Genomic DNA, 13,768 nt, shown 5'->3' on the forward strand with positions numbered 1-13,768 from the left:
TTTAGACTTTGATACTATCAAAATCCTTTAGCACAGTACCCAGTACCTTATAGGGGATTGATAATCTGTTCTGTTGGTTGACTGGTCAGTCTCGAGATGTGTGCTACCGGAAGAGCTGTTTGACACCCCAGAATAACACTGCTATCTTCTCTTCCCTTCATGGCCACACTCAGGTACAGACCCACCTGGAAAACCCCACCAAGTACCACATACAGCAAGCCCAGAGGCACCAGGTAAAGCAGTACCTTTCTACCACTTTAGCAAATAAACATGCCAGCCAAGTCCTGAGCTCGCCATGTCCAAACCAGCCTGGCGACCATGCCATGCCACCAGTGCCGGGGAGCAGCGCACCCAACAGCCCCATGGCTATGCTCACTCTTAACTCCAACTGTGAAAAAGAGGTAATTCACATCTCCTCTTCCCCTCTGTTTCTTACTCTCCATTAACTGTCTGTGGGATGGCTCTTCTCACCCTTAGTGTTGGACTGTCTTTTGTCCTCCTGGTCACAGTCTCCGGCCTCTGTCCCAGATTTACTGGTGTGACCATTTACATCTCAGCCTCCTGTCACGAGTACTAGGTTACTGGGTTTATTGCACATGACAGGAGACAGACTTGACTTGCTCTAAGCAGGATCTGGAGGCGAGGATGCTTCCTTGGTCCCCATCCCCTTCCTTAGATGCCTGTTCTCTTCCCTTCGATGCCTTCCGGTTTGCGAAGCAGTGAGAATGCCGAGAGGAGAAGGGGAGGTGGAAAAGAAAAGGCAAAAATAGAAAAGGTGTGGGGCAGGAGGCTTAGAAGTTCTGCTTGCTGTGAATGTCTGGGATATTATTTTTATTTTTTGAGGAGTTGGAGAAAGGAAAAACATGGAGCGTGTGTGGATGGATTTGAATGTTATGGCACATGAGGATATAGGAAGAAAAGCGAGGCTTATTGCTTCATCCAGCCGGTCTCATAATGAATCGCTGCCTGATGAGTCTCCTTTGGTAGAGGCTGGGCTAGAGGCAATACTCATCCCCTCAAACTAATTTCTGTACCCAAATTTGGAGCATAAAAAGACCCGGGAGCACTGCTATGATTCGGTGCCTGCTATTTCCAAATTAGGAGATCGCGAGTCTCCTTTTAGTGAAGTTCTACTATGTACCGAAGTGTTGATGTGCGTTCACACGTGGCTGCCACACAACTTTTGGGTGATTTGTGACACTGGAGAGACTAAGTCTTTTCCCCTCTGCCCACACCGAACCCTTCTATTTTACCCACGTCTGTCATATGCCTTGATGAACGTTCCCCTCCAGTAGTCTGTTCCCCATTTAGAGTCTCCTTGTCTGAAAGCTCCGCCCATCGCATTGCTGTACCACTAACATCTGTGGTTGTGTTGCTGAAAGACATCTGCCAGTCCACGCACGTCATGTGCTGTCTCTGCTTATGTTTCTGCAGGCGTTTTATAAGTTTGAAGAGCAGAGCAGGGCAGAGAGTGAGTGCCCAGGTATGAACACGCACTCTCGAGCGTCGTGCATGCAGGTACTGAACGACTCGGCAGGCCGAGGATGTAACACTTTATAATGAGAACCTATATTTGTGAATGATCACACCTCTTGATGACTTCAGGGCCTCTCTTCCTCCCATTGATATTTTTTTTAAATAAAAAAAAAAAATCTATGAACAGAGCCATTTTCTTCATAGTAACTCATGAATGGCTAAGTAACAACTAAGAAGATTAAATGTGTGTGCCCTTTAAGTTGCACACGGTCATAAGGAGAGGGAAAAATACATGGATTGTTGTAAATAAAATGCACGGTGATTCAGTTAATTTGCATAAATCACCAGCACATGCTGTATAGCATTGTACCAGCTTCTAAAACATATTTGAAACCAAGCTGTGCCCATCTCCGTGTTGCTTTATAAATGGAACCTCCTGCTCCACAGAATATGAAGCTTCAATAAGTTAACAGAAGCTAGTAAACACTTCCCCCAAGCAACTGAAGGTCATTATTTCAATTCTATTTAGTGAATCATGGCACCATTTATTTATGTACTGATGTGCTTACCCAGATGTACACGAGAGACTATCATATAAACAACAAAGTCGACTTTTTCCTTTCTGTGTATACTGGAGTGTATATTACTTTAATGATACATTAAGGACACTCATTTTGCCCTCCTAAAACTAAAGTCAAAATTTATTTTTTTAAAAAGTTGTTTATAGTCCTCCAACCTATTTTCCTATTCATCAACTCAGTCATAAAGCTATCTATTACAAGTAAATAACTTTGCAATGCCTAGAAATGGAAACTAAACCAAAGCGTGCTAGCATTCTATTCAGATCTGACCATCAATTATTCTTCAGAGCAATCACTTGCTATTCTTTAGGTGTTTACAGTTTCCAGACTTTCAGAACAGTTTGCAAGGTTTCTCCTGAAATCTCACTCATCTCCAGTGAGACAGTTTAGTAGATTAACACATCTGAAGACTGGAGGTTTTGCCCTTTACCCAGGAAGAAGGAGAGCTAGATCTGAACCTAAGCCCATGTGTGCTGGAGCCTCACCTCTTTAATGGGAGGTGCACATGAACACAGGGGTGCCCTGGGCATTCTTAAGATTTCATTGTGTATCTGCATAGCACTTGCTCAGGCCCAGGCCCAGACACAGCCACCAAGCACACGGTGTTTACGAGGAAGTGTTTGCACAGCCTCCGCCACTGCTGCAATGCACATGTAATCACTGTTGTTTATGATGCTAACTCGTGTTTTGGTACTTCAGCAATAAAATTGATCTAGTGGGAATGTCAGCCCTGCGACTGTAATGATAACTTTATCCTGGTGTGTTCCTTGGGGAACACGGGGCTCGGTGTCAGCTGTGCAAAGAGGTGTTTGCTCTAAAAGTCACTCTGTAATCCTTGAAGGGCCAGCGGGCCCCAGTGGACCACAAGGGCGAGATCCAACTGTTTCCCCTGCTCCTAGAAGGCTGTGGAAAAGGAGAAGAGAAATGGTGGCTTTCGTGCAAGCAGGGTTCCTGGCTGGTCTTTCCAGTGTAAAGGGAGGGAGCTCAACAGGGCGGTGGAAGCTTTGGTAGAATCACAGCCTGCCTCTGTTTGCTGTGTAGCACTAAGCAGGCTACTTGTCAGTATCTCACCTGGACAGTGGCTGCCCTGCCAGTACCCTTACCCCCGGGGTGATTTTCAGGGTGATAATGGACCCCAAGGAAACACCCAAGCAGAGTGGTGAGCTCTTGGCTGAAGTGCTAGCTGTTAAGTAAAGTTCCCATCACCCACTCCTCTTAGTGGATTTTGGAAATATCTTGATTTTAGTTGGGGACAAAAACAATGAATTTTTAGATTCTGTTGCTTTAGGTAAGAAAGGTCCAAGACAGTCCTTTCTGGGGTGGCATTATACCTGATTCTTATTGTGGCTCTTTTTTTTTCTCCTACAGATGGATGATGTAATTGATGACATCATCAGCCTGGAGTCGAGTTATAATGAAGAAATCTTGGGCTTGATGGATCCAGCCTTGCAAATGGCAAATACGGTATCAATGGCCTTGCCTTTTTATTTTGTTTTCCAAGAAAATCTTGAGGTGGTTCTCTGTTCATTCCCCTTCTTCTGAATTCAGCTTTTTTTTTTTTTTTTAAATAAGGATTCTTGGAGGAATTTCTTAGTAATAAAATGGGAAACAAGTAAATCATTTTGACATCAGAAATTAAGAAGCTTGCTCCAGTTCATCAGGGAGCACTGTAATTAAGCTTCTGTGTTCAGGAGTGCAAGTTTGCCTTGGTTTTATTTGTATGTTTTGTATTTTTCTATCTCAGTGCTGGGGATTGAACCTACGGCTTCACACATGCAATACCAGAGATCTGCAATTGACCCATATCCCCAGGCACTCTCTTCTCCCCCGCCCTCTCTCCTCTCTCTCTCTCTGTGCATATGCATGTATGTGTGCATTTGTATGGATACACATGTGTACATAGGTGTATATACAAGAATGTGTACATGTATATGCACAGTAGAGGTCCATCTTGGATGTCATTTCTCAGATGTGGCCCACCTTAGTTTTATGTATGCATGTATGTATTTTTGAGACAAGATCTCTTACCTGGAATTTGCCAGAGAGGTTCTTTGGCCTACAGCCCCTGGGATCTGCCTGCTGCCTCTTCCTCCGTGCTAGGATCACTAATTTGTACTAAGCGAACCAGGATTTTATTGGTGGGGAGGCAGGGCAGAGGGGTGTTGGGGATTCAGCTTGCTCACTGGGGCTTTATGCCTATACTAGCAAGCACTGTACCAAACTGAGCTACCTCTCCAGGTCACTTTTTATAAAATAATCCAACTCTTTAGCCAAATGAATCATTGTGAACTGTGCTGCTCTCAGCTGTGTCTGTGTGCTGATATGATTTGGGAGTGGGGTTCTGTACTCCATGTGGCAGAGAGATGTTGTGATTCCTATCCCCCAGCAACATCGCGTACCCCAGCTGGAATTCATAAGCCAATCCTCATGAAGTTCTAGCTGCTCACAATGCTCACATGGGTCACTTTCCCCTCTATAACTTGCACTTTTGCCCGCATTGTTTATTCTTTTGCAGGCCTTATATTATTGGTATTTAAATTCCTGTCTTACCAAAGACTTTTTGTAGGTCCTATTTGAAGTTACTTTCAGTCACTGTGTGAGTTGGGATGGTACCGTTGCCATTTGAGATAACGCAGGGGACTGTGTAAGCAGACTCTGGTCTGCTCAGTTTTTCATGAGCTAAGCACCGTAAATTATCATATTCTTCAATAACTAGTGTCCAAGAGAATAATCTATGTTAAGAAGAAATCTCAAAACTTTTCCTTAAAGAGTTAATGTCTTTTCCCAACCTACTTAAACTCAGGTTGAAATTTATTTTGCATGTATGGTGTGTGTGGCTGTGCTGCGTATCTGTGTGTCCACATATGTCCTGGTGTACCTTCATGTGGCTTGTGTGAGCACATGGGGACCAGAGGTTAGCATTGGGTGTCTGCCTTGGTTTCTCACTGGGCCTCGAGCTCACCGACTTGGCTGGACTTGCTATCCAGCTTGCCCTGGCGATCTTCTCCCTGAGCCTACGGAGCAGTTGCTAGGCTCTCAGGCCAACCACTGCGCACACGTGGCTTTTCGTGTGGGTGTTGAGAACTCTGTTTTTATGTTTTCGTGGCTGAGTTTTATTTGCCATCTCTCCAGCCTCTCACTTTGTGATTTTTTTTTTTTTTTTTTTAAAGAACCAAGTGGTGTGCGATTCTGATCCAGGTGCCTGGGTCCAGCTCTTTCCATGTGCTTTGGCGCTTCAGCTCCTCTGGATCCCTTAGGTTGCATGTAGTTATAGCCAATTAGATAGATGCAGACTTTGCCAGTAGCCAGAACCGTGAGATAAACATGGATAAGGCACTACACGAAGCTTCCACTAGGGAATTTAAAAATAGGCCTCAGGACATGGCATATTCATGGCGTGAGGTAGTAATGGCATGCTCATCTCAAAGGGATATTGCTGAGTGGTCCGTTTTGCAAAGTGATAAATGCATACTTGGGCACACTCAAACGTACCACGAGGTGACTTATTTCATAATATCATTGATTTTTAGATAATTTTTGCAATGATAGAGAACTTTGAAGTCACTGAACCCAAACCAATATTCAGTGCACCAACTTCCTTTTGCGTATTGTTCAAATCCATACCAAATCTCAGGTACCTTGCTTCCGCGACACCTCAGATAAAGGATATATCTCAGCTCTTGAAGGAAACACTAAGACGTAGTGCTTAGGAATTAGAGAATTATAGCCACACTTGGGTTCAAATCCAAAGTGCATTCTTACTCTGTGGGCTTGCATGCTATCCTAAAGTCCCACATTCCCACATCTGGGGGGAGAAGGGATGGGCTACTAATTATTTCTGGTACATTTATCTTCTTAGCTAATAAAGTAAAAATAGCATTTACCTTTGGAGATAGATGCAGCATTCAACCCTATTGTCTAAATTATTTCTCGTAATGTGTTAGTTGCAAGATCAAATACTTTGGGTAGTGTTGGTTTGTTCAGCTGATAATTCATTAAGACTGAACAATGTGTCAAACTCCCCGTTAGAGAACTTGACTTAGTAACCATGGCGCACCTCACAGTGAGTTGCACACTAGCGCTGGTCCCTGCTTGCTTCCAGTTGAACTGTACTTGCCAACCCTTCTTAAGAGAGTTGACCTGGGTCCATCTGCCCCTGTAGAATACAACACACACAGCATCTTCTCCATCTATACTGACATTGCCGAGACACTCTCCCAAGGTAGACGTCCAGGGGACCGGGGTGCTCAGTGTTAGAGCATTCGCCTAGGATGTGTGAGGCCCTAGGTACAATAAGTGCATCCTGAGCAAGGCGCAGGAGCTTGCAAAGGGAACATTTCTATCCTTGAGCTCACGACCTGAAAGGGAGAACCATATCACAAGTGGAGCCGGACGGTTGAGCAGCACAGCGGCCATTTCCAGGGGATCCCCACAGAGCAATCTGGTGAACTCATTCCCAGCCGGGGATAGTGTCCCGAAGCTGCCCGCAGTAATCGGTGGCCATATTGCCATATTCACTTCTTTTTGGTGTCATAGGCTGGATCTGGCAGAATGTCCTTTCAAGGGTTTCTTGTCTTGGGGCATAACTCTGCAGGTAGAAAGACAGCATTATGTAGAGGTTAAAAGCAGACTCTAAATGTAGGTCTTTTTTAGTTTTCTTTTGTTTTTGCCATGCTGGTTGTCGATCCCCAGACCTCATGCACGCTATACAAGTGGTCCTACACTGAGCTGTAACCCCAGCCCTTGTGCCTACACTGCCAAGTGAGACATTTGACTTCTCTGCCTCAGATTTCTTGTCTGTTAAATGTTGTATCAGCTGCAGGTGAATTGATGGGAGAACTTTAAACTTCCACCCTCAAGAAGTAACCTGGCCCTAATAGGCTCCCTGTCAAAGTGGGGACCACTGCTGGGTTTTGATCATCTTGGGGTTCACTTGCCTAAGTGGAATAGCTAAGCAACTACAACCTATTCTGTTTTTACTCCCCCCGCCCCACAGTAAAGTTTAAATTGAATGCTTATCAGCTTAGACATTTTCCCCCTGCTTATTTGGCTCTTTGAAATGCTTTGTTTCAAGGTAACTACTTTTTTTAAAAAGTGCAAAGAACTCCGAGAGGAAGCTATCTTAAGGGAACTGGGGTCTAGAAATAATTGTTCCAAGGGCACAAGGGCCTTCCTGTGTTCTCCCAAACAAAGAATAAAAGTCCTGTTTACTTGTGTTAACTGCACAATTGATATTCAGAGAAAGAGATGGGCCCATCCACAGAGAAAAACAATAACATCTTACAGTGATCACTCACTTGAGAAAATACTCATTTCGGTGAGAGGCACCAGCGCACTCAGTTCAGAGCTGGGCAAAGACAGCAGGATTGTCACCTTGCCCTCACCCAAGCTGGCCAGCCGGGGGCTCTGTGGGTCCACGCTGCCCCTTGTGTGAAGTGAAATCTTGTCGAGAACGTGAATGTATAGAGTGTATAGAATGCCCAGCAAAGATGCAGCCTGGCCAAGTAAACAAGTGTCTGTCTCTTCCTCGTTTGGTCCAGGGGTGTGATTCTGACCCATTTATGACTTAACTGTGTTGATGAGCAGATTTTTCTAACCCAGAAAGTGAGCTACAAAATTTTGTTTGGTTGGTTTTTCCTCTCCTCCTCTCCTCCCTCCATTCCTCATTTCTCTTCTCTCCTCCTCTCTCTTCCTTTCCCTGTCTTCCGCCTTCTTTTCTCTTCCCTTCCCCTCTTCAATGGACCTTCTCAGATGACTTAGAGGCTTCCTTTCCACTGACTTATTTGGTTTGGGTTCTTAATTTTTTTAGTTTTTGGGACAGGATCTCATGTAGCCCTTGCCAGCCTTGACCTCCTGATCTTCCTGTCTTAGCATCTCAAAGGCTGGACCACAGATATGGCCCCCATGCCTGTTTTTGAACCTAACAGGTGCCTCTCACTTGTACCTAAAACACAGTCATCAAAACAGAAGTGCATGCTCCTACCCAGTTTGTGTATGAGGACAGAAGGGTGCATAGTTTCTATTTCTAGAGACACTGAATTCATCTTGTAGCTCACTGTTTCCAGTCTTTAAGTCGCATTCTTGGTTTATTACTGCTCAGACACAAGTACCTCCCCCAAAAAAAAAACCCTAAAGATTTGGACTTGGGAATGTTTTTAGACTTCAGTTCCTAGTTGATTTGGTAAAGACTCGTCTTTCTGGCCCTTTACAGTGCTCTATGCAAACATGCTAATGCCTCTTACGTCCCCTGAAGTTGGACAAGAGCAAAACCAAACACACAGAGAGCAAGGTTGACCCTGAGGTGACCTGTTTCTCAATAGAACCACTCAGAGCAATGCCTGCTAATAATCAGAGTCACCCTTTATCAGAGCCTTAGCTGGAGGGCATTGAAATGTGGCCCAAGGACATTTCAAATTAGCACAGTGTGTATTCATTGGCATGTGTGCAGGGCGTAGGTGTGGGTATTATGTGTTTCTGCAGATTTTGTAAGAGCTCCCTTTATCAAGGCGTGCCCACCTGCCTGCCCTGCCTGCCACCTCAGGCTCTCCAGCACTCCCATCAGAAGGTAGCTTGCACTGCGCATACTGCCCTCCAGCCCTATCTCTGTTGCCAGGGCTTTAGCGCAGGCACATATGGAAGCTAGAGGCGAGCATCAACAGTCTTTCTTACCTACCCCACCTTATTTTTTATTTTTTATTTTTTTGAGACACAGTCTCTCATGCAACCTGGACCTTAGGCATTAGGCTAGACTGGCTGGTTGCTGGTAAGCTTCAGGGATTCCCCTCTGTCCAACTCTCACTTTAGCACTGGGGTCTAGAAGACACGTGCCCAGATTTTATGCTTAAACAGAAAACAGCAAGCATTTTATCCACTGAGCCATCTCCCATCCCCCCCAGATCCAAAAACTAAAATAAAAAAGGTTCTACAACCATTCATCCACCCCCTCACCTATCTATCTATCTATCTATCTATCTATCTATCTATCTATCTATCTATTATCTACATTGTGTGTGTGTGTGTGTGTGTGTGTGTGTGTGTACACATATGTGTGGAGGTCAGAGGTCAACTTGGAAGTTCATAGAGGGGCCCCAGGGATTGAACTCAGGTTGTCAGGCTTGGCAAGTGACTTTTCCCCACTCAGCCATCTCATTGACCTCCAAGTCCAAAACATTTCTAGGGTCAACATGATGCCTTAAATAGAATTCGATACCTAATTTCATGAAGTTGCCTTAAATAGAATTTGATACCTAATTGCATGAATAGGTCATAGCCCAAAAGCTGGTAAACTGAAAAATTTTTGTGTAAAATTATCTTTTGGCCACATGTATGTATAGGATATAAATGAAATATAAATTACATATTTGAATCTGGGTGTTATTCCCAAGATAAATATGTACATAATCATTACAAAATTATTTTTTAAAAAGTAAAAATCCTAACCCCTTCTGTTGACAAGATTTTCCAGTCAGAATAGCTCATCCTGTATACTGAGTGCCACCTTTGCTGAATAGCTCTGGGTCACTCTTCACTTTCTGAAATGACTTGTCTAACACAGAATAGAGACCCTATGACCAGGTAAAGGAGAGGCTAGTTGCCAAAGTGGTAATGAGGCAGTTCTCAAGGAGTCATTTGACAGCGTCTGGAAACTCGAAGGGTCTGCGGAGGAAGGAATAAGGCATAGCTAATGTGTAGAAAGTTTTCCAGGATGTAAGAAGAGGAACTTGTGACTCTGTTGTCTCCAGCTAGCTACGAGGAAATCCTTGTCCAACTGGGACTCCGCCTCCCCCCCCCCCCAAAAAAAAACCACAAATGAATTTGCTATGTGAAAACATCCTAGGAGAGCCAGAGGAGACAGTTCCACTCTAAGTAGTTAGTAATCCCATTTTTAGTGCTGTAAACTTTTTATTAAGGTCTTTGGGCTCCCTCTTGTGGCTCTTTGAATAATTTCAATCTCAAGGAAGCCAGCTTTTTCTTTTGCCTTAAGGACACTGTTTTAAAAAAAAAAAAAAGAAAAAAGAAAAAAAAAAAAAAGAAACATTTGCTGTTGCTTTTCTTTATAAAAGAAAGAGTAAAGTAGGGAGAGGTGAAAGATGGGAGGAAGAAATACGTACTTTGGTGGAAATCACACTTGGAATCCTTTGTCACGGGAATAGTCAGCACCAATGGGACGTCTGCCACTTTTGGCAGCAGGCAGCACCTTGCCTCCGTGCTTGAAATGCTCCTACCAGGCAGAAGTCAGTGCAAGGCCATCCTTTTTTTCTCCTTTTATAAACATCATGCACTTCTGTGTGAGTGCTCAGACTTTCCTGTTTTAAAGACACAGTTTTTGGTAGCAAAGAGTGTCTTTTACACAAAGCCTGGAATAGGGTATTATGGGTTTTCTTGGGAAAGCTCAGCAGTCATTCAACAACTCATTGGTCTTCTTGTCTATGTCTAGTTACCTGTCTCTGGAAACTTGATTGACCTATACAGCAACCAGGGCCTGCCACCCCCAGGCCTTACCATCAGCAACTCTTGTCCAGCCAACCTTCCCAACATAAAAAGGGAGCTCACAGGTACGTACCTAGCACATATGCTTTTCCTATGATAGTGTGCTGTGGTCCTCACTGGACAGTATCATCAGTGTAACAGCACTGTTTTCTGTCCAGCTGGTGGCTGTGCTTCTAGTGTGTATGCTCCCTGACACTTTGTACAGTAACTTAACATGCGAAATTAAGACATTAGGATGCCAGTTTCCAGTGATAGCTGAGAGCCTTTGTCTGTGACTGCTATGCCCTTTTGGTTGGGGTTATAGTCACTACTCTCCCCTGTAACTTGACTCTCCCCTACCCACTGTAAATTTTGCTTGCCAAGGCCCTGGAGGTTTGAGTTTGAGGATCCTGCTTTGGCTTTTCCATTTGAGCCTTCATTTGGAATGGAGCAAGAATTTATTTCTTACATCTTTAGATGCCTCCTGCTCTTTTCACTGTATCATGTGCAAGAGATTTATTATAGAAAGAGATATAAATCATAAAATGGAGCCATCAGAATGTTTGCTCTTGAGGCAAGTGTGAAATTACCTATTTTGCCACTTTGTTTGATGCTTTAGGGAAGGCATTTGACCAATAAAACATGACAGAAACTGTATTAGAACTGGCATTCTACCATGGTGAATTTTATGGTCCTTGCCCCAAATCCCTTTTTATTATTTAGTTCTTGCCTCTTGCAGAATTGGAGGCAGGAGTGAGAATATAGGGTATGGATTTGTTGTAAAGATTCCTATCCTATCCAAAGGCACGACTATAAAAACTATCTCAGAACATTTTAATGGAAGAAAATCAGGTTTTTAAAAAGTGTTAATTGAGTTTTAAAAGCTAATTTATTAATAAGCAAAAACTATAAGGGGCAAAACCATAAAAAGTCATCAAGGGACGATGGAGAGTGAAACAGAAAGGAGGAGGAGGGGGAGGGGAGAGGAGGAGAGGGGGAGGGGAGGATGTCCATGATTTGGACTGGCCTTCTGAGTTTAGGAGATTCTGACTTTAATCCCATCCATCTGCACGCACACACATACATGCACGTGTAGTTAGGAGCATCATGGTGAGCAGGGTCCGCTCTGGGAAATAGGGCACATGCTGAATTTATCATGGTATGAACTCCACACAGTGGCTTTACATAGACCAAGAAGACTGTAATAGCATTAAGTGATACAATGTTAATTGTTCTGTTTCCAGTGCAGCCTCTCTTTCACTGTCTCAGTGCAGTGTGACATAGGTGCTTACACTTAGGATATATATTATATGTAAATATATTATAGTATATATAACACATATATTATACTGAGGTGAATGAATTTGCCTCAGATGCTGTAAGGCTTGCTATTCTGTGGTAAAATCACTTTAACTTACTATTTCAAACACTACTCTTAAAAGGAAGCTAACATGGTATAACAAATCTCAGAATGAATCAACAGCATAATTTGTTTGATACTTATTTGTTCCTCTCAAGACAAGAGAGAGAGACACACACACAGGGAGAGACAGAGACAGAGAGAGTGAATCTTTTGACATCAAAATATCAGATTCTATTCAAATCAGATTCATTCTATTCAAATCAGATGCTATTCAAATAAACCTTTCAAATGGAATTGCCACCAAATGCATCTAGACTTTTCCTGACCTGTGCTTCCACAGGCACACAAATACTGAATACACCGTGGCTCCTAAGAATCACGATAGAATTCTGTTCTAGTAGAGTCTGACAGATCCTGCCTCCCATTCTGAAAAACAAGAATCTTTCTCATCAGATAGTCAGAGGCCAGGAGAACAGATTCAGAAACAGTCACCTCAGTTTTCATGTCACTGCATTACAAAGGCATAAAAATACTGAAAAGTCATTTGGCCTCAAAATAAAGTTTGAATCTTAATAATAGAATATGCTATCAGGGGCTGGAGAGATGGTTCTGAGTTTAAGAGCACCCACATGGTGGCTCACAGCCATCTGTAATTCAAGTTTCAGGGGATCTGTTGCCCTCTTCTGGCCATCTTGGGCATTGTGCTCAGTGCCCAGTGATACAGAGGCAAACACATATGAACATAAAATTAAAAATAAGCAAATCTTAAAAGTGATGTGACATCAAATAGCTCCTGTTTATTTTATTCTTTTTAGTCCTCGAATGTAGACTTGGTGTGTTGTGGCTTGCTCTCACTTGCCTTGTCTGGTTTGTGGAAAGTGAGCTTTGCAGAGATTTCATATATGTAGCGTGAGAAGAAGCAGAACTCTGTAGAGGTTATAATTGGAAAAATAGCATTTTTATTAGACTCCGGCGAGATAGGCTTAAAATGTTCAGAGCAGATGCTTTATAATGTACATTGTTTTATGTCCCTCAAAGTTCCACTTTCTAATGACTTCATTCACGTGCACAGCGTGTATTTTCCCCACAGAGTCTGAAGCAAGAGCATTGGCTAAAGAGAGGCAGAAAAAGGACAATCACAACCTGAGTAAGTTTGCTTTATTTATGTCCATGGCGTTACACCTCAGAGTCAGCAGTCTCCTGTATCAAAACGCTGCTTCCAGCAATTTCACAGGAACGCTAATTTCTCTAGTTGGTAAGGGTACATTGAGTGTATTTCAGAGAGATTTTTATTTCAGAACAAACTATGTTATCTATCTATCTATCTATCTATCTATCTATCTATCTATCTATCTATCTCACCACCATCATCACCATCTATCTCTGTATGTGAAGGGCATGGTGAGTAAAGGAGCCTTCCAATTTTATGATTTTAATTTTATCTGTTAAATATACTTATTAACACACACATATATATGTATGTATAGAGAGAGACAGAGACTGAGAAAGACAGAAAGAGTTTTCTATTTGTAAAAAATTATTTTTGTTTATTTGTGGTAGTAGGAGTGTGTGTGTGTGTGTGTGTGTGTGTGTGTGTGTGTGTGTGTGTGTGTGTTAAAAGGGAGTCTTGATTCCCAACTACCCAATTATAAGTACAGCTCACACTGCAACTTGTTAGCAAAAGGGGATTTGGAGATCACCTTTTCCAATGAGATTTCAAGGTTAAAAAAAAAAAGGAAAAAGAAAAGCAAAGAAACACATCTGAAGGGTATAGTGGGTAAAGTAGCCCTCCAGTTTTGTGATGTTTATCTGTTAATCTAAAACACTTTGTAACTTTATGCTTGATGTTTACTCTTTGTTAAATCTTTTCCCGGGAAAG

General features: G+C 42.9%; 1 protein-coding gene across 10 annotated transcripts in view; it reads left to right on the top strand.

Moving 5' to 3' along the window:
• Positions 1–13,768, top strand: part of Mitf (melanocyte inducing transcription factor) — a 203,067-nt gene that overhangs the window by 177,533 nt on the left and 11,766 nt on the right. For 5 of the 10 annotated variants that reach the window (XM_051154969.1, XM_051154968.1, XM_051154974.1 and 2 more), the window contains exons 3-7: positions 174–401; positions 1,435–1,518; positions 3,426–3,521; positions 10,495–10,612; positions 12,962–13,036. In XM_051154969.1, the coding sequence (XP_051010926.1) occupies positions 174–401; positions 1,435–1,518; positions 3,426–3,521; positions 10,495–10,612; positions 12,962–13,036 (601 nt within the window). Of the gene's footprint in view, positions 1–173; positions 402–1,434; positions 1,519–3,425; positions 3,522–10,494; positions 10,613–12,961; positions 13,037–13,768 lie in introns of those variants that run through there. The other 5 variants (XM_051154970.1, XM_051154971.1, XM_051154967.1 and 2 more) reach the window with 2 other exon arrangements.

This window comes from Acomys russatus, chromosome 13 (assembly GCF_903995435.1).
Source record: "Acomys russatus chromosome 13, mAcoRus1.1, whole genome shotgun sequence".
In the NCBI taxonomy this organism is placed as follows: Eukaryota; Metazoa; Chordata; class Mammalia; order Rodentia; family Muridae; genus Acomys; species Acomys russatus.